The sequence below is a fragment of the Bombina bombina genome, chromosome 4 (genome assembly GCF_027579735.1).
Source record: "Bombina bombina isolate aBomBom1 chromosome 4, aBomBom1.pri, whole genome shotgun sequence".
In the NCBI taxonomy this organism is placed as follows: Eukaryota; Metazoa; Chordata; class Amphibia; order Anura; family Bombinatoridae; genus Bombina; species Bombina bombina.
In genome coordinates, this window is record NC_069502.1 from 571290635 (window position 1) to 571311057 (window position 20423).

At 40.7% G+C, this 20423-nt stretch overlaps 1 protein-coding gene across 2 annotated transcripts in view; it reads right to left on the minus strand.

The window, feature by feature from the left end:
- MAP3K7 (mitogen-activated protein kinase kinase kinase 7) overlaps window positions 1-20423 on the minus strand; it is a 467450-nt gene that overhangs the window by 274685 nt on the left and 172342 nt on the right. For both annotated transcript variants that reach the window (XM_053710552.1, XM_053710551.1), the window contains exon 5: window positions 6138-6276. In XM_053710552.1, coding sequence (XP_053566527.1) covers window positions 6138-6276 — 139 coding nt within the window. The remainder of the gene's footprint in view (window positions 1-6137; window positions 6277-20423) is intronic.

Genomic DNA, 20423 nt, shown 5'->3' on the forward strand with positions numbered 1-20423 from the left:
TGATTCTAACCAGAGCCTGAACAAACGCTTGAACGTCTGGCACAGCTGCCAGCCTTTTGTGAAGTAAAACAGATAAAGCAGAGATCTGTCCCTTCAGAGAACTTGCAGATAATCCTTTCTCCAAACCTTCTTGTAGAAAGGAAAGAATCTTAGGAATTTTTATCTTGTTCCATGGGAATCCTTTAGATTCACACCAACAGATATATTTTTTCCATATTTTATGGTAAATTTTTCTAGTTACAGGCTTTCTGGCCTGAATCAGAGTATCTATTACAGAATCTGAAAACCCACGCTTTGATAAAATCAAGCGTTCAATCTCCAAGCCGTCAGTTGGAGGGAAACCAGATTCGGATGTTCGGATGTTCGAATGGACCTTGAACAAGAAGGTCCTGTCTCAAAGGTAGCTTCCATGGTGGAGCCGATGACATATTCACCAGGTCTGCATACCAAGTCCTGCGTGGCCACGCAGGAGCTATCAAGATCACCGAAGCCCTCTCCTGATTGATCCTGGCTACCAGCCTGGGAATGAGAGGAAACGGTGGGAATACATAAGCTAGGTTGAAGGTCCAAGGTGCTACTAGTGCATCTACTAGAGTCGCCTTGGGATCCCTGGATCTGGACCCGTAGCAAGGAACCTTGAAGTTCTGACGAGAGGCCATCAGATCCATGTCTGGAATGCCCCATAATTGAGTTATTTGGGCAAAGATTTCCGGATGGAGTTCCCACTCCCCCGGATGGAATGTCTGACGACTCAGAAAATCCGGTTCCCAATTTTCCACTCCGGGGATGTGGATTGCAGATAAGTGGCAGGAGTGATCCTCCGCCCATTGAATTATCTTGGTCACTTCCTCCATCGCCAGGGAACTTCTTGTTCCCCCCTGATGGTTGATATATGCAACAGTCGTCATGTTGTCTGATTGAAACCTTATGAATTTGGCCTTTGCTAGTTGAGGCCAAGCCTTGAGAGCATTGAATATCGCTCTCAGTTCCAGAATGTTTATCGGGAGAAGAGATTCTTCCCGAGACCATAGACCCTGAGCTTTCAGGGGTTCCCAGACCGCGCCCCAGCCCACCAGACTGGCGTCGGTCGTGACAATGACCCACTCTGGTCTGCGGAAGCTCATTCCCTGTGACAGGTTGTCCAGGATCAGCCACCAACGGAGTGAATCTCTGGTCTTTTGATCTACTTGAATCGTCGGAGACAAGTCTGTATAATCCCCATTCCACTGTCTGAGCATGCACAGTTGTAATGGTCTTAGATGAATTCGTGCAAAAGGAACTATGTCCATTGCTGCAACCATCAATCCTATTACTTCCATGCACTGCGCTATGGAAGGACGAAGAACAGAATGAATTACTTGACAAGAGCTTAGAATTTTTGATTTTCTGACCTCTGTCAGAAAAATCCTCATTTCTAAGGAATCTATTATTGTTCCCAAGAAGGGAACTCTTGTTGACGGGGACAGAGAACTTTTTTCCTTGTTCCATCCGTGAGATCTGAGAAAGGCTAGGACGATGTCCGTATGAGCCTTTGCCTTTGACAGAGACGACGCTTGAATCAGGATGTCGTCCAAGTAAGGTACTACTGCAATGCCCCTTGGCCTTAGAACCGCTAGAAGGGACCCTAGTACCTTTGTGAAAATTCTCGGAGCAGTGGCTAATCCGAATGGAAGTGCCACAAACTGGTAATGCTTGTCCAGAAAAGCGAACCTTAGGAACTGATGATGTTCCTTGTGGATAGGAATATGTAGGTACGCATCCTTTAAATCCACCGTGGTCATAAATTGACCTTCCTGGATGGTGGGAAGGATCGTTCGAATGGTTTCCATTTTGAACGATGGAACCCTGAGAAATTTGTTTAGGATCTTGAGATCTAAAATTGGTCTGAATGTTCCCTCTTTTTTGGGAACTATGAACAGGTTGGAGTAAAACCCCATCCCTTGTTCTCCTATTGGAACTGGATGAATTACTCCCATCTTTAACAGGTCTTCTACACAATGTAAGAATGCCTGTCTTTTTATTTGGTTTGAAGATAATTGAGACAAGTGGAACCTTCCCCTTGGGGGTAGTTCCTTGAATTCTAGGAGATAACCTTGAGAAACTATTTCTAGTGCCCAAGGATCCTGAACATCTCTTGCCCAAGCCTGAGCAAAGAGAGAAAGTCTGCCCCCCACCAGATCCGGTCCCGGATCGGGGGCCATCCCTTCATGCTGTTTTGGTATTGGTAGCAGTGGCAGGCTTCTTGGCCTGCTTACCCTTGTTCCAGCCTTGCATCGGTCTCCAGGCTGGTTTGGGTTGTGAAGTATTACCCTCTTGCTTAGAGGATGTAGAATTAGAGGCTGGTCCGTTTCTGCGAAAGGGACGAAAATTAGGCTTATTCTTAGCCTTAAAAGACCTATCCTGAGGGAGGGCGTGGCCCTTTCCCCCGGTGATGTCTGAAATAATCTCTTTCAAATCAGGACCAAACAGTGTTTTACCCTTGAAAGGGATGTTAAGCAATTTTGTCTTGGAAGACACATCCGCTGACCAAGACTTTAGCCAAAGCGCTCTGCGCGCCACGATAGCAAACCCTGAATTTTTCGCCGCTAATCTAGCTAATTGCAAAGCGGCATCTAAAATAAAAGAGTTAGCCAATTTAAGTGCTTGAACTCTGTCCATAACCTCCTCATACGAAGATTCTTTATTGAGCGACTTTTCTAGTGCTTTGAACCAGAAACACGCTGCCGTAGTGACAGGAACAATGCATGAAATTGGTTGTAGAAGGTAACCTTGCTGAACAAACATCTTTTTAAGCAAACCCTCTAATTTTTTATCCATAGGATCTTTGAAAGCACAACTATCTTCTATAGGGATAGTAGTGCGTTTGTTTAGAGTAGAAACCGCCCCCTCGGCCTTGGGGACTGTCTGCCATAAGTCCTTTCTGGGGTCGACTATAGGAAATAATTTTTTAAATATAGGGGGAGGAACAAAAGGTATGCCGGGCCTATCCCACTCCTTATTTACTATGTCCGCCACCCGCTTGGGTATAGGAAAAGCATCGGGGGGCACCGGAACCTCTAGGAACTTGTCCATTTTACATAATTTCTCTGGAATGACCAAATTGTCACAATCATCCAGAGTAGATAATACCTCCTTAAGCAATGCGCGGAGATGTTCTAATTTAAATTTAAATGTTACAACATCAGGTTCAGCTTGTTGAGAAATTTTTCCTGAATCTGAAATTTCTCCCTCAGACAAAACCTCCCTCCTGGCCCCTTCAGATTGGTGTGAGGGTATGTCAGAACAGTTATCATCAGCGTCCTCTTGCTCTTCAGTGTTTAAAACAGAGCAATCGCGCTTTCTCTGATAAGTAGGCATTTTGGATAAAATGTTTGCAATAGAATTATCCATTACAGCCGTTAATTGTTGCATGGTAATAAGTATTGGCGCACTAGATGTACTAGGGGCCTCTTGTGTGGGCAAAACTGGTGTAGACACAGAAGGGGATGATGCAGTATCATGCTTACTCCCCTCATTTGAGGAATCATCTTGGGCAATATCATTATCTGTGACATCATTGTCCCTACTTTGTTTGGACACTATGGCACAATCATCACATAAATTTAAATGGGGAGAAACCTTGGTTTTCATACATATAGAACATCGCTTATCTGATGGTTCAGACATGTTAAACAGGCTTAAACTTGTCAACAAAGCACAAAAAAACGTTTTAAAATAAAACCGTTACTGTCACTTTCAATTTTAAACTGAACACACTTTATTACTGAATATGTGAAAAAGTATGAAGGAATTGTTCAAAATTCACCAAAATTTCACCACAGTGTCTTAAAGCCTTAAAAGTATTGCACACCAAATTTGAAAGCTTTAACCCTTAAAATAACTGAGACCCAACCAAGCCCAGAGGGGAATACGATACCAAATGACGCCTTCTATAAGCTTTTTCAGTGGTTCTTAGCTCCTCACACATACATCTGCATGCCTTGCTCTCCAAAAACAACTGCGCATTAGTGGCGCGAAAATGAGGCTCTGCCTATGACTAGAAAAGGCCCCCATCTGAAAAAGGTGTCCAATACAGTGCCTGCCGTTTTATTAAAACAATCCCCAAGATTATAATAACTATTAAGAGTTATAATCTGCAAAAAATGCTTAGCAAAGTAATCGTTTTAGCCCAGAAAAATGTCTACCAGTTTTTTAAGCCCTTATGAAGCCCTTTATTCTTTTACTTAATCTAAGAAAATGGCTTACCGGTCCCCATAGGGGAAATGACAGCCTTCCAGCATTACATAGTCTTGTTAGAAATGTGGCCAGTCATACCTCAAGCAGAAAAGTCTGCCAACTGTTTCCCCCAACTGAAGTTACTTCATCTCAACAGTCCTGTGTGGAAACAGCCATCGATTTTAGTAACGTTTGCTAAAATCATCTTCCTCTTACAAACAGAAATCTTCATCTCTTTTCTGTTTCAGAGTAAATAGTACATACCAGCACTATTTTAAAATAACAAACACTTGATTGAAGGATAAAAACTACATTTAAACACCAAAAACTCTTAACCATCTCCGTGGAGATGTTGCCTGTGCAACGGCAAAGAGAATGACTGGGGTAGGCGGAGCCTAGGAGGGATCATGTGACCAGCTTTGCTGGGCTCTTTGCCATTTCCTGTTGGGGAAGAGAATATCCCACAAGTAAGGATGACGCCGTGGACCGGACACACCTATGTTGGAGAAAATGAGGCCCCCTCCTTCATCACTCCAGAGTTATGGGGCCTTTCTGAGTCAGATTAGCTGTCTTACAAAATGCCAGGCATAAAAAAGTCCCCAAAAAGTGTTTCCAACGTCTAAAAACGCTTAATAAACATAAGATTACTCTAATAAAGTAATCGATTTAGCCCATCACAGTGTCTGTCAGTATTAAAGCCCTTAACTGAAGCCATCATTCTATACAGTGTCTCAGAAAATGGCTTACCTTCTCTCATGGGGTTTCTGTCAGTCTTCTAGCACTACCAGGTCTTGTTAGAAAAAATGACTGAACATACCTTAAGCAGTATAAGCCTGCAAACTGTTCCCCCCAACTGAAGTTCTCCTGTACTCAACAGTCCTGTGTGGGAACAGCAATGGATTTTAGTTACAACATGCTAAAATCTTTTTCCTCTCAGCAGAAATCTTCATCACTTTCTGCCTCAGAGTAAATAGTACAAACCGGCACTATTTTAAAATAACAAACTCTTGATTGAAGAAATAAAAACTACAAATCTAACACCACATACTCTTTACCCTCCCGTGGAGATGCTACTTGTTAGAGCGGCAAAGAGAATGACGGGGGGCGGAGCCTGAGGGGAGCTATATGGACAGCTTTGCTGTGTGCTCTCTTTGCCACTTCCTGTAGGGATTGAGAATATCCCACAAGTAAGGATGAATCCGTGGACTGAATACACCAAGTAATAGAAATAGCCAAATGCAGCTGGCAGTGGCCATATTCTGAATTTATTTCATAACTAATGTTTTGAAATACACATCCCTAGTAAACATTCTTGGACAGTATCCTGAAAATTTTGTGTTATTGCAGAATGTTTGCAGTTTAAATTTGCTGTCCTTGGTTAAACTGATTTGTTAGGAACTAATGATTAAGTACACCGCCTTCACTACTAGAGTACTTATAAACTGGACTAAGTTTGTAAGAAATGAAAGAAGAGAGGTACACTAGCAAATGTATTTTAATGGTTTCAATTGTAGGGCTAGAGAAACAAACACACCTTTCTTCAGAACAAACTACAAGTAGTGAATGCATCCTTTAAAAAGTTTCTGTTAATGCATTATAAGAATATAGTTCTATCAAAGTGTATGAGAAAATAAAACAAAATGTGAAAGACATAAACCAACATACACATAGAAACAATAATTCTCTACATATGACAAGAACACGAGGGGAGAGATGATGTGGGTAGATAGATAAAAAGTACTAATATTAATTGCTAGTGAATTACTACTTTTCTTGCTAACCAATTTGTTGGAAACAAAATATAAAAATTACGTATCGATGTTTGACATACATTTGCTTGGTAAGGTCTAGTTTATGTTCAGTTTACAATATTCTAATCATAATTTTAAAGTTCCAAAATGCAGCCTAGGTACCAAACTTACTTTGGTGGCTTAAGGTCCCTGTGAATGAGAGCCTTTGGTTTCATGCTGTGTAGATATGCTACTCCTTGGGAACATTGTAAACACCAGCTCATTGCATGGGCAGCTGTGTAGTAAGGCAGTGGTTCAGCACCGTGCAGAACTAAAAAATATATAAATGCATATTTATATAAAACACAGATTTGTATATTAAAAAAAACAAAAACAAAAAAACAGGAAATTGCAATTATTTAATTGTGCACCCACATCTGTTTAAAACAAACCAAAATACTTAAATTGGAAAAACAACTAAAATGACTTGGGTCAATAAAGTAAATATTGAGTTAAAGGGATACTGAACCCAAATTCTTTATTTCATGACTCAGAGCACGCAATTTTAAGCAACTTTCTAATTTACTCCTGCTATAAATTTTTCTTCATTCTCTTAGTATCTTTATTTGAAAAAGCAGGAATGTAAGCTTACGAGCCAGCCCATTTTTGGTTCAGAACCTTGGATAGCACTTATACAATTAGCCAGCAATCAACAAGCTGTACCCAGGGGAGGGGAGGAGAAAGGGAGAGAGAATGAGAGTGAACTGCTGCCTCCACTATAGGTAGGAAACCGGACAAAGTTCGTTAGACAGCCTTGTCCTGATGAAAAGCGCAAATATGATGTATCACAAGAGAACTGACAATTCAGATACTCTTCAAGCAGAGGAAATGGCAAAAAACCCCAAAAAAACAGAATTTATGCTTACCTGATAAATTACTTTCTCTTGCTGTGTATCCAGTCCACGGATTCACCCTTTACTTGTGGGATATTCTCCTTCTCTACAGGAAGTGGCAAAGAGAGCACACAGCAGAGCTGTCCATATAGCTCCCCCTCTAGCTCCACCCCCCAGTCATTCGACCAAAGGTTAGGAAGAAAAAGGAGAAACCATAGGGTGCAGTGCTGACTGTAGTTTAAACAAAAAAATTTTACCTGACTTAAATGCCAGGGCGGGCCGTGGACTGGATACACCGCAAGAGAAAGTAATTTATCAGGTAAGCATAAATTCTGTTTTCTCTTGCAAGGTGTATCCAGTCCACGGATTCATCCTTTACTTGTGGGATACCAATACCAAAGCTTTAAACACGGATGAAGGGAGGGAACAAGACAGGTACCTTAAACGGAAGGCACCACTGCTTGCAAAACCCTTCTCCTAAAAATAGCCTCAGAAGAAGCAAAAGTATCGAATTTGTAAAATTTGGAAAAAATATGCAGTGAAGACCAAGTCGCTGCCTTACAAATCTGTTCAACAGAAGCCTCATTTTTGAAAGCCCACATGGAAGCCACTGCTCTAGTAGAATGAGCAGCATTTGTTTCAGGAGGCTGCTGGCCAGCAGTCTCATAGGCCAAACGGATGATGCTTTTCAGCCAAAAGGAAAGAGAGGTAGCAGTCGCTTTCTGACCTCTCCTCTTACCATAATAGATAACAAGGAGGATGTTTGTCTGAAATCCTTAGTTGCTTGTAAATAGAACTTTAAAGCACGAACTACATCAAGATTGTGTAACAGACGTTCCTTCATCGAAGAAGGATTAGGACACAGAGAAGGAACAACTATTTCCTGGTTAATATTCTTGTTAGAAACAACTTTAGGAAGAAAACCAGGCTTAGTACGCAAAACTACCTTATCTGCGTGGAACACCAGGTAAGGTGAATCACACTGTAAGGCAGATAATTCTAAAACTCTTCGAGCAGAAGAGATAGCTACCAAAAACAAAACTTTCCAAGATAACAACTTAATATCTATGGAATGTAAAGGTTCAAACGGAACCCCTTGAAGAACTGAAAGAACTAGATTTAGACTCCATGGCGGAGCCACAGGTTTATAGACAGGCTTGATTCTGACTAAAGCCTGAGCAAACGCTTGAACGGACCCTGTATTAGAAGATTCTGCCTCATTGGCAGTGTCCATGGTGGGACAGATGACATGTCCACTAGGTCTGCATACCAAGTCCTGCGTGGCCACGCAGGCGCTATCAGAATCACCGAAGCCTTCTCCTGCTTGATTCTGGCGACCAGACGAGGGAGAAGGGGAAATGGTGGGAAAACATGAGCCAGATTGAAGGACCAAGGCGCTGCTAGAGCATCTATCAATACCGCCTTGGGGTCCCGGGACCTGGACCCGTAGAGAGGAAGTTCGGTGTTCTGACGGGACGCCATCAGATCCAACTCTGGAGTGCCCCATAGCTGAGTCAGCTGGGCAAACACCTCCAGGTGGAGTTCCCACTACCCCGGGTGAAAAGTCTGACGACTTAGGAAATCCGCCTCCCATTTGTCTACTCCTGGGATGTGAATTGCTGAGAGCTGGCAGGAGTGATCCTCCGCCCACCTTATTATTTTGGTTACTTCCGTCATCGCTAGGGAACTCTTTGTTCCCCCCTGATGATTGACGTAAGCTACAGTCGTGATGTTGTCCGACTGAAATCTGATGAATTTGGCCGCAGCTAGTTGAGGCCACGCCTGAAGAGCGTTGAATATCGCCCTCAGTTCCAGAATGTTTATCGGGAGAAGCTTTTCTTCCCGAGACCATAAGCCCTGAGCTTTCAGGGAGTCCCAGACTGCACCCCATCCTAACAGACTGGCGTCGGTTGTTACAATGATCCACTCTGGTCTGCGGAAACATATTCCCTGAGACAGGTGATCCTGAGACAACCACCAGAGAAGAGAATCTCTGGTCTCCTGGTCCAACTGAATTTGAGGACACAAATCTGCATAATCCCCATTCCACTGTTTGAGCATGCATAGTTGCAGTGGTCTGAGGTGTATCCGAGCAAAAGGGACTATGTCCATTGCCGCTACCATTAATCCGATTGTCTCCATGCACTGAGCCACAGATGGCCAGGGAATGGAATGAAGAACTCGGCAAGTAGTTAAGAGTTTTAATTTTCTGACCTCCATCAGAAATATTTTCATTTCTACCGAGTCTATTAGAGTCTATTAGAGTCCCTAGGAAGGGAACCCTTGTGAGAGGGGAAAGAACTCTTTTTGATGTTCACCTTCCACCCGTGAGACCTCAGAAAGGCCAATACAATCTCTGTGTGAGGCTTGGCTCTTTGGAAAGACGGCGCCTAAATTAAGATGTCGTCTAGGTAAGGCGCCACTGCTATGCCCCGCGGTCTTAGAACAGCCAGGAAGGACCCTAGCACCTTTGTGAAAATTCTGGGAGCAGTGGCCAACCCGAAAAGAAGAGCCACAAACTGGTAATGCTTGTCCAGAAAAGCGAACCTGAGAAACTGGTGATGATCTTTGTGGATAGGAATGTGTAGGTATGTCCTAAATACCCCCTACCTGGCTGCTGGAGTTCCGGAACCAGTGCGTGGTAGCTGGTTGCTGTACGGAGGATAAGGACCCGACACGCCGCGGACAGCTTCCTGCAGTGCTTGACAGGAAGCCGGAGGAAAAGCTAGTGCCGGTGAGGAGGTCCGTCGATTCGCGGAGGGATCCGTGCTGGGCCGACCAACCTCATCGGGAGCTGGGCTGCTGAATCAAGGCGGTGGACCGGGTTCATGGGGTTTGCTGGGAGCGAACACAGCCGCTTCGGGATAATCCGGGTGCCTGCACTAAATCGACGGGGAGCCTCTAGAAACTGTTGCTGCCGCAAGTATCGCTACTATATCTGCCTTCTTTGTTTGCCATTAACTTTGCCAGACCGGCTGGTCTGAAGAGAGTCAGTTAGCCTTTAAAGAGATTACCGGTTATTATGCTTTATGCCGGATAAACTGTTCATATATTTACTCAGGTTACCCTACTCCTTTTATTTTGTATATAGGTGTTTCCCTATATGGTGGCCTTGCTAACTTTAGCGGATTGTGGAGGTAAAATCCTACAACAAACGGCCTACTTCACTTTCTCTGTCTTTCTAAAGGGAAAGCTAAAGTCTGGAGGAAAACGAAAAAGATAAGTCGAAGTAAAAAGGGGAAATCTGATAATTTACTATTCATATTTGCAGGGTGCTAATTAAGAGACATAAGAATTGTACCTCTGAAGATCTTAAGGACATTTGTTTGGTATATGTCAAATTTAAAACCTTCATGTGAATATAGTTTGGGGGTTGGGATATTATCCCTAGGTGTTACTTTTACATCTCCTGCAATACATATGTGCTAAACACAGGGTTTATCTGTATCTATCTATATGTTGGAAAGTGGTGCTAATACCAATTTACCTTACCGGATCTTCTATGCTGAACCTGACAATTGAATAACATTTGCTAATATTTTTGCTTGTTAGGCTGACTTGTCATTTTCTAGACAATTGTTGTTTTTTGCTATACACGAAATTCCTTTTCCATATTAATAAGGTGGGGTCAAAAAGAAAAAAGAGAGAGAAAAGGAAAGAAAGAGAAAGGAAAGAGAAGGAAGGGATAAAGGAAAAATAAAAAAATCTCATATTTTGGGTTATTTGCTTATTAGGATTTATATACTGTAGCAGTTTTAAGAAAGATCGTTATTTTTTAAACATTGTATATAGTCTATCCTTTCTGGTGGATAGATTATAGGTGAAAAGGGAAGGAGACAAGAGGAAGGGGAAGGTAGGGAACTTATATAAACACTTTGACAGGCTTTTTTTTTTTGGGTCTTTTTTCTGTGTGGTCTTTATTTTTTTCTTTCTGTTGTTGCTTTTTTTTCCTCTTTCCCCCCAGCTAGGGGATCACCCTATAAATTCAGATACTCACACTTATAAAAAAAAGAAAGAGGACCCAGTGGTCCATCACTTCAGCTAGTACAGCTTTTTGCCTTCACAAGTGTTGTTTTTTGTGTCCTTGCAGTGGCGAGGCTGTTAATAGGTTGCTACACATCTTAGTACTAAATTTTCACTTGCACATTTAATCTATGGAAAAATTTGTCACACTGACGAAAAGAAATTTACCGGTGATGCCTGCTAAAGTAAACGATAAAAAATCTAAAACAAATGATACTAGTCTTGATGTTACATTAGGTGAATTAACTCCCCCTTCCCTTGATATTCAGATGTTGATAACACAGCTATCAGCTGTGTTTTCACCTCAATTTGAAATGATTAAAAAATAAATTGCGGGTATGACTACTGAACTGTCGTCCCTCTCCACCGAAGTCAGGCAGTTTTCTGCTAGGATCGGTGAAGCAGAGGACAGAATTTCTGACCTTGAAGACCGTATAAATGCTCAGGAAGTAATTATTCAAAAGCAGGATACCACAATTCAAAGTATGCAATTGCGCCTGGAGGATATGGAAGATCGCTCCAGACGTAATAAAATACGCATTGTGGGGCTTCCAGAAACTATGGAATATGAGGATTTAATGAAATTCACTTCCTTTGAATTACCTTTAGCGTTAGGAATGTCAGCAGATTCTTTACCCATAATAATAGAGAGAGCACATAGGACAGGTTCTAAGAGAACACAGTCTGACAGTACAGTTAGGAGCAGAATGTGTATATTCAAAGCATTAAAGTTCCAAGACAAACTGGAATTATTGAAACTTTCTAGAAAGAATGGCCCTCTACAGCTGGGCGATAACAAGATCCTACTCTTCCAGGACTTCTCTAACGAGACGTCCACGAAGAGAAAGCTAATGGCTCCATTCTGCTCACAACTAATAAATAAGGGATTTAAAGCCCGTATGGTCTACCCGGCCAAGGAAATAGTTGAAGATAGGGATTCTACACTTGCTTTCCAGGATATTGAAGGTATCAAAAGGTTTATTAGTTCAAAAATCCCAAAATGAAAATTAATTCAGCCGAGTTATGTTTTAACTTGAATAGATTAATAGTCGCCAGGCTATATGTGGTATATATGTGGATGAATGGGGTGTGTGTCTGTAGATGTTATGTCATTTTAATTACTTTTAATTTTTCCCTCCCCCCCCCCCCCCTTTTTTTGTTGGTCTCTTCTCTCTCTCTCTCTTCTCTCTCCCGTCTATTTCCATCCATGGAAAAGTAGAAATGATTGAGTTAAAAGATTTTGTTAGGATGAAATGACTGGATTAAATTTATGTTCTTGGAATGTAGGAGGTATATCCTCCCCTAAGAAGAGAAAGCTTATAATTAAAACTCTTGGTAAGAAGAGACCAGATATTGTCTATATTCAAGAAACCCATCTTACCGACATAGAAGCTGCAAAACTCAAAATTAAATGGGTGGGTGAAGTTGTTGCAGCGGCAAGTATAGACAGGAAATGTGGAGTAGCGTTTTTATTGCATAAAGACCTTGACTATAAAATCTTACACATAGAGAAAGATCAAGAGGCAAGATATACCATACTCCAAATTCAAATCAATCAAGCAGTATATGTCCTATGTAATGTGTATGGGCCCAATAAAAACAGTAAAAGTTTCTGGGAAAAAATAAAAATTAAGATATTTCCCTTCGTGGGGGAAAAACTTATCTTAGCAGGGGATTTCAATATGACACTTTTTCCAGAATTAGATAGGTTCTGCAATACAGATGCTAAAGAGTATAAAAAAACTGCCAAATATTTTAGAACATTCTGCACAAAGTTGAAACTGGTCGATATCTGGAGAGTTAAACACCCTGATTCCTTGACATTTACTTGTGAATCTAGAGCCCATAGAACTTTTTCTAGGATTGATTTGTTTTTAATATCTGAGGCTCTTTCAATTGTTCAAACTAACCCAGGAATTGATGACATATTGATATCCGATCATGCAATAGTTCATCTCACTCTTCCCTCTTCATCTAGTTTCTTGAAAAGAACGCAATCCTTATATTTTCCACGATATCTTTTGAATAGTCCCAGATTTTCCAATTGGCTTAAGCAGAAATGGAGGGACTACTGCACACATAATATTGCTTTCTTTGATAGAATTGAGATTTTTTGGGAGACGGCCAAGGCTGTCTTACGAGGTGAAATTATGAGTTATCTAATAAATAGTAAGAAAAAGGCTAGGCTCGAGAACTCCAGCTTTCTAATAGTGTTAGAAACGCTTATAGAAAATTTTTTGAGGAGCGTTCCATAAGTAAGTGGAATAAATATCAGGAGGCGAGAAGAGAAAGAGATGCTTTTCTAGACCAGAAATCCCATATTGAAGAATCAAAACTTAATAGCCAATTTAGAGGTCTTTATGGAGATTCAACTAAATACCTAGCAAAATTAATAAAAAATAGAAAGAAAAAGAATTATATTTTAACTATGAAAGAAAATGGTGTATGCCATACAGAATCAATGGAAATTAGCAGAGTTCTGTTCTCATATTATCAGAAATTATATTCGAAGCAGGATAGTAATGTATATATACAAGAGAGATTTTGGTGAAATATAAAGCTACCACAAGTTCAGGAAGAGGATTTAATATCTCTTAATGCTCCAATTGAGGCAGATGAAATAAAAAAAATGATAGATAAGATGCGATTAAATAAGGCCCCCGGCCCAGATTCCCTCCCGATAGAATTTTACAGGATACTAGCCCCAGAAATCATTCCTATATTGGAAAGGTTGTTTAATAGCTACTTCCAGTCAGATAGCTCCATCTCTTCTTACTTCTTAGCCGCCAACATTACGTTAATTCTTAAAAAGGGTAAAAATCCGGAAGAACCAGCCTCTTACAGGCCCATATCTGTGTTGAATACAGATTATAAAATTCTGATGGCTATTATATCTGACAGGCTCTCCTCATTGCTGGATAACATTATCCATACAGATCAAACCAGTTTTATTAGATCTAGGACTTCTATTAAGAATGTAAGGAAAATAGTGACTTTTCTGGATTATTCTCATTATTTAAATGAGAAAGGAAAAAAGAATTGGATAAATGATTGCGCGATTCTTTCCTTAGATGCTGAAAAGGCATTCGATGCTATTTCTTGGGCCCATTTAGTTAGAGTACTACAGGAATTTGGCTTTAAGAATCAATTCTTACAATTTATTCAAAAAGTCTATAGAAATCCAATTTCGTTTCTAATTGTGAATGGTCAGCTATCTCAAAAAAATCACTTTAGGACGGGGAACAAGGCAGGGTTGCCCGTTGTCCCCTCTCTTATTTAACTTGGCACTAGAACCCTTAGCTATTCGTCTAAGAAATGTCTTAGAGGGAATCAGTATGGGCTCCTATATTCTTAAGATCCTGCTGTATGCAGATGATCTGTTGGTATTTTTAAAGAATTCCGCTCATTCAATTCCAACCACACTACAATGTCTAGATGAGTTCAGTTCATTTGCGGGTTATCAAATCAACTTCAATAAAAGTGAACTCATGTGGATTAATAAATCTAGAAATAGCCTACAAGACCATCCATTTAAAGAGGTTGAAGCAATAACTTATTTAGGTATAGTACTACATAAAAATCCGAAAAACTGGTATCGGTTGAATTTTTCGCCATTATTTCTTAAGGTCATATCAGATTTGGAGTTATGGACGACATTTCCACTATCTATCACGGCCCGTGTAAATCTAATAGACATTAATTTTCCCTCATTTACTTTACCCCCTTCAGAATCTCCCGCTTTTCATTCTCAACAAGGATTTGCGCAGATTATACTCCTGCTGTTCCAAATTTATTTGGAACAACAGGAAATCACGTATTTCTATAGATAGACTTATGCAATGCTTTGAAGCAGCAGGCCTTGCTTTTCCCAACTTTAAATTATATAATTGGGCTTGTCTAGCCAAAACGGCGATGGACTGGACTGTGGAGAAAGAATTAGTGTCGTCTATAGAGATGGAGACTTATATGGTTTCCCCTTGTGCCCTGAAAGCGATATTACATTGTCCTATTCATCTCTTACCAATACAGATACTCTCGCTAATTTCCATTAGAAATATTGTGGCGGCCTGGCAGAAGTGTTGTATAAGCTTGGAAGTAGACTATACATTTTCGGTATTTTTACCGATCAGAGGAAATCCTCAATTTTCTCCCGGGCTTAAACAAGTAGTATTTAGAGAGTGGGCTGAAAAAGAGCTTAAATTTATTTATGAGATCTTGCCTCAAGATGGGCAATTAATTTCCTTTTCGATTCTTTCTCAACATTTTCAGCTACCTAGTTCCAACTTTTTTGCTTATTTACAGGTCCGTCATTTTATTAATTCATGTAAGTGGGATATGAGTAAATTGAATGCATGGTCGGATATCAATCTATGTCTTCATAAATTTGCATTAGAAAACCCGTCCATCTCGCTTTTATATGATATTATGCTTTCTAAACAAGCATTAATCCTGTCAAATAAATTGATATTATCTTGGACTCCCTTTTTCCCTTCAATTGATTTTGGTAAAATTCAACGTAGTTTGATAAATGTAAAAAAATTTGAAATTCCTAGGAGTTGGAGAGAATCTCATCTAAAACTTATTAATAATTATTATATTTCCCCGTTAAGATTAGCTAAGTTTTATTCTACTTGCAACGGGAATTGTCCCCGATGCAATAAATCGAAGGCTGATATTCTACATATGTTTTGGTATTGTCCAAAAATTATACAACTATGGCGTAAGGTAGAATATTGGTTTAATTTGCAGTATAAATCAACTATTATCCTGTCACTTGATGAGATAATCTGGTTAGATGCTCCCGGTAATAGGGGCTTTTATGCTCATACTTTAAACATCATTATACTAGCTGTTAGACATCAAATTCTTAAACATTGGAAGGACACTTCAGCTCCTGGATTTTTTCAGATCTTACAAGAGATTCAAACTCAAATCATACATGAGTCAGTTCACTTAGAAACTATATCAGAAAAGAGAATAACATTTTTTATAGCAGGCTGGCTCCCGATTATCAAAACATATCCCTTAGCTATACAAAAAGTTATCCTGACGCCATTCCTGTCTTCAAGCTCTTTTATGGACTTTGTAGCTTTAGATCTTTTCCCACATACATGGATAACTAATTATAGAGAAATATAAGGCTAAGTGTGTCTGGGGGATATAGATTAATTCAGAGACTGAAACTATTGAGAGAGGATTTTGAGAGCTCCCTTTCCCATTATCCCTCCCCCCCCCTTTTTTTTTTTTTGTGTGTGTGTGTATGAATAGGTAGTATGTGGGTATGATCAATATTGTTCTAACTTGTTTTGAAAAAGGGAAAAAAAGCCAACATTTTGTACACATTCTGCTATTTGTGAGTATTTTCTTTCCAGTTAATCAATGTATCTATGGAAAAAATTATTTTTTGTTTTATGCTTTTCTATTGCTGTCACACCTGACCCTGTAGGGTATGTAAAGGTGGAATCTTTATTTGATTGTACTCTGTGTTGGAAACAAATAAATGTTTAAAAAAAAAAAAGGAATATAGATCCACGGAAGTCATATATTGACCTTCCTGGATCATTGGTAAGATTGTCCGAATGGTCTCCATTTTGAATGATGGGAATCTGTTTAGAATTTTTAGATCCAGGATGGGTCTGAAAGTTCCCTCTTTTTTGGGAACCACAAACACTTTTGAGTAAAAACCCAACCCTTGTTCCGCCATTGGAACTGGGTGGATCACTCCCATTGTATGTAGATCTTCTACACAGCGTAAAAACGCCTCTTTCTTTGTCTGATCTGTAGACAGACGAGAAATGTGGAACCTTCCCCTTGGAGGAGAACCCTTGAATTCTAGAAGATATCCCTGGGATACAATATCTAACACCCACGGATCGTGTACATCTCTTGCCCAGGCCTGAGCGAAGAGATAGAGTCTGCCCCCTACTAGATCCGGTCCCGGATCGGGGGCTACCCCTTCATGCTGTCTTGGTGGCAGCTGCAGGCTTTTTGGCCTGTTTACCCTTATTCCAGCCCTGGTAAGGTTTCCAGGTTGCATTGGGCTGTGAAGCGTTACCCTCTTGCTTTGCAGCCGGAGAGGATGAAGCGGGCCGTTCCTGAAATTACGAAAGGAACGAAAATTAGCTTTGTTCTTTGTCTTAAAGGACTTGTCCTGAGGGAGAGCATGGCCTTTTCCCCCGGGGATTTCTGAAATAATCTCTTTCAATTCAGGCCCGAAGAGGGTCTTTCCTTTGAAAGGGATGTTCAAAAGCTTGGATTTAGACGACACATCGGCTGACCAGAACTTTAGCCATAGCGCCCTGCGTGCCAAAATGGCGAAACCTGAATTTTTTGCCGCTAACTTAGCTATTTGGAAAGCGGCGTCAGTGATAAAAGAATTAGCTAGCTTTAGAGCCTTAATTCTATCCATAATTTCCTCATATGAGGTCTCCGCCTGGAGCGAGTCTTCCAGCGCCTCAAACCAGAAAGCGGCTGCAGTAGTTACAGGAATAATGCTGGCAATAGGCTGGAGAAGAAAACCTTGTTGAACAAAAATTTTCTTAAGTAAACCCTCTAACTTCTTATCCATAGGGTCTGTCTTCAATTGGTATGGTTGTGCATTTAGCAAGTGAAGAAACAGCCCCCTCCACCTTAGGGACCGTCTGCCACGAGTCCCGCACAGGGTCAGATATGGGGAACATTTTCTTAAAAACAGGAGGGGGAACAAAGAGAACACCTGGTCTATCCCACTCCCTAGTAACGATATCCGCAATCCTCTTAGGGACCGGAAACGCATCCATGTAAACAGGGACCTCTAGGTACTTGTCCATTTTACACAATTTCTCTGGGATCACCAAGGGGTCGCAGTCATCCAGAGTAGCTAATACCTTCCTAAGCAAAATGCGGAGGTGTTCTAGTTTAAATTTAAAAGCCAATGTATCTGAATCTGTCTGAGGAGGAACCCTTCCTGAATCAGAGACTTCTACCTCAGACATCAAATCCCTCACTCCCACTTCAGAGCGTTGTGAGGGTATATCGTATACGGCTACCAAAGCATCGGAATGCTCATAATCTGTTCTTAAAACGGAGCTATCACGCTTTGCAGGTAACACGGGCAGTTTAGATAAGAAGGCTGTAAGAGAATTATCCATGACTGCCGCTAAGTCTTGTAATGTAAAAGGGTTAGACGCACTAGAGGTACTAGGCGTCGCTTGCGCGGGCGTAACTGGTTGTGACACTTGGGGAGAGGCAGACGGGCTACCCTCGTTACCTTCAGTCTGAGAATCATCTTGGGCCACATTCTTAAGTGCCCACATTCACTTTACCCTCCCGAGAGAGACCCTAGTGCTTAGAGCCGGCAAAGAGAATGACTGGGGGGTGGAGCTAGAGGGGGAGCTATATGGACAGCTCTGCTGTGTGCTCTCTTTGCCACTTCATGTAGGGAAGGAGAATATCCCACAAGTAAAGGATGAATCCGTGGACTGGATACACCTTGCAAGAGAAAACTTCGAGATAACAACTGAAAATCTAGTTTATGTGTAGGTTGAAAGGGTGGATATTGCAAAACCTTGAGGACCAGATCCCAAACTACATGGAGAAGAAATAAGGTTAAAGGGACAGTCTACACCAGTATTTTTATTGTTTAAAAAGATAATCCCTTTATTACCCATTCCCTAGTTTTGCACAACCAACACTTATATAAATACACTTTTTACCTCTGTTATTACCTTGTATCTAAGCCTCTGCAAACTGCCCCCTTATTTCAGTTCTTTTGACAGACATCCATTTTAGCCAATCAGAGCTGGCTCACCTGAAATCCACGTGCGTGAGCACAGTGTTATCTATATGACACACATGAACTTACACCCCCTAGTGGTGAAAAACTGTTAAAATGCCCTGAGAGAAGAGGCAGCCTTCAAGGGCTTAGAAATTAACATATTAACCTCCAAGGTTTAGCTTTCAACTAAGAATACCAAGAGACCAAAGCAAAATTCGTGATAGAAGTAAATTGTTTAAAATTAGAATCTCTTTCCGAATCATGAAAGTTTATTTTGGACTAGACTGTCACTTTAACTACAGGTCTTATTCTAACCAAAACCTGAATGAACACCCAAATATCAGGACGACTAGCAAGTTTCCTATGCATGAAAACCAAAAGAACTGAAATATGACCACTTAAGAGTGCTGGTCGATAAACCCTTATCTAAACAATCCGGAACCTAATGTTCTCTAAATCCTGAACACACTGAAGGAATGGCCCATGCTCTTCTGGTCTCTGCAAATAAACTCCTCTTGAGGAGGCCCTGACCAAAAACCCATCCTGTACTCCTGAGAAATTATTTCTATAAAAATCATTACTTCTTGCTCTGCTTAGACTTATTCCCAACGGGATTAGGATTTCAAGTGGATTTTGTGGTAAAATTAGAATCCAGGTCAGGACCAAACAGTATCCTTCCCTTGAAAGCTAATGTGAAAAGTCTAGACCTTGATCCCATGTCTGCCAACCATTACTTTCACCAAAGAGTCCTACTAGCAAGGATGGGTAAGTAAGGCTGTATTCTTCGCAATATACAAATAATCTGAATAAATGTGTCATAGGATATCTGAAGGAAGTGTTATCCTCTGAAGGAAGTGTTATCCTCTGAAGGAATCGTGGCTCATCTAGCTAAAGTGGAAATGGCTCCATCCACCTTAGGAATTGTTTGCCAGATCACAGCTGCATCTTAAAGTGAAAGTCAACCATAGCGGTTTTGAAACGCTAGGGTTGACTGTTGAAACAAATGGCACTTTCATTCATGAAGTATAAGATACTTCATGCAGAAAGTGCCTTTATTTGTTTCAACCGTTTGCTGTTTTTAGCTGCTACGGCCAAAAATGGTTTTTACTAAGGTGTGACATTTTCAACTCTTAGCTAATAGCCGTGTGGTAAATTCGGTTTGGCGCCCATGGGAGCCAGATTTACCGCACAGCTATTTGCTGTGGGCTGCTTTAGCAGCTAAGAACGGCTAACGGTTGAAATGAATAAAGGCATTTTCTGAACAAATCGGATAAAAGCTTGATTTCACAGCTTCTTAAAATGGAGCCCTAACACCCTCCACAAAAACAAACAAGCAAAAACCCAGCCAAACTAAAGGGTCACACATATAATCAATGCCATTCCAAGATATGTTCAACAGTCCAAGAATCGAATGAAGATACCTGCCCTTTATTTGAGAAAAAAAAAAGTTAAAATCAAGTAAACTGTGTTAAAAGCATATGATCTGGCAACAGTATCAAAGCCCTTTTCTGGTCTGGTTATAGCAAAAAGAAGAGATTAAAGGGATAGGAAAGTCAAAATAAAAACACGATTCTGAAAAACCATGTAATTTTAAATTCCCTTCTATTATCAAATGTGCTTTGTTCTCTTGGTATCCCTTGTTAAAAAGCATATGCACGTATCCTACACTAGTGGGAGCTGCTGCTAATTGGTGCCTGCACACATTTATCTTTTGTGATTGGCTAACTAGATGTGTTCATCTTGCTGCCAGTAGTGCAATGCTGTTCCTTCAGCAAAGGATAACAAGAAAATGAACATTTGATAATG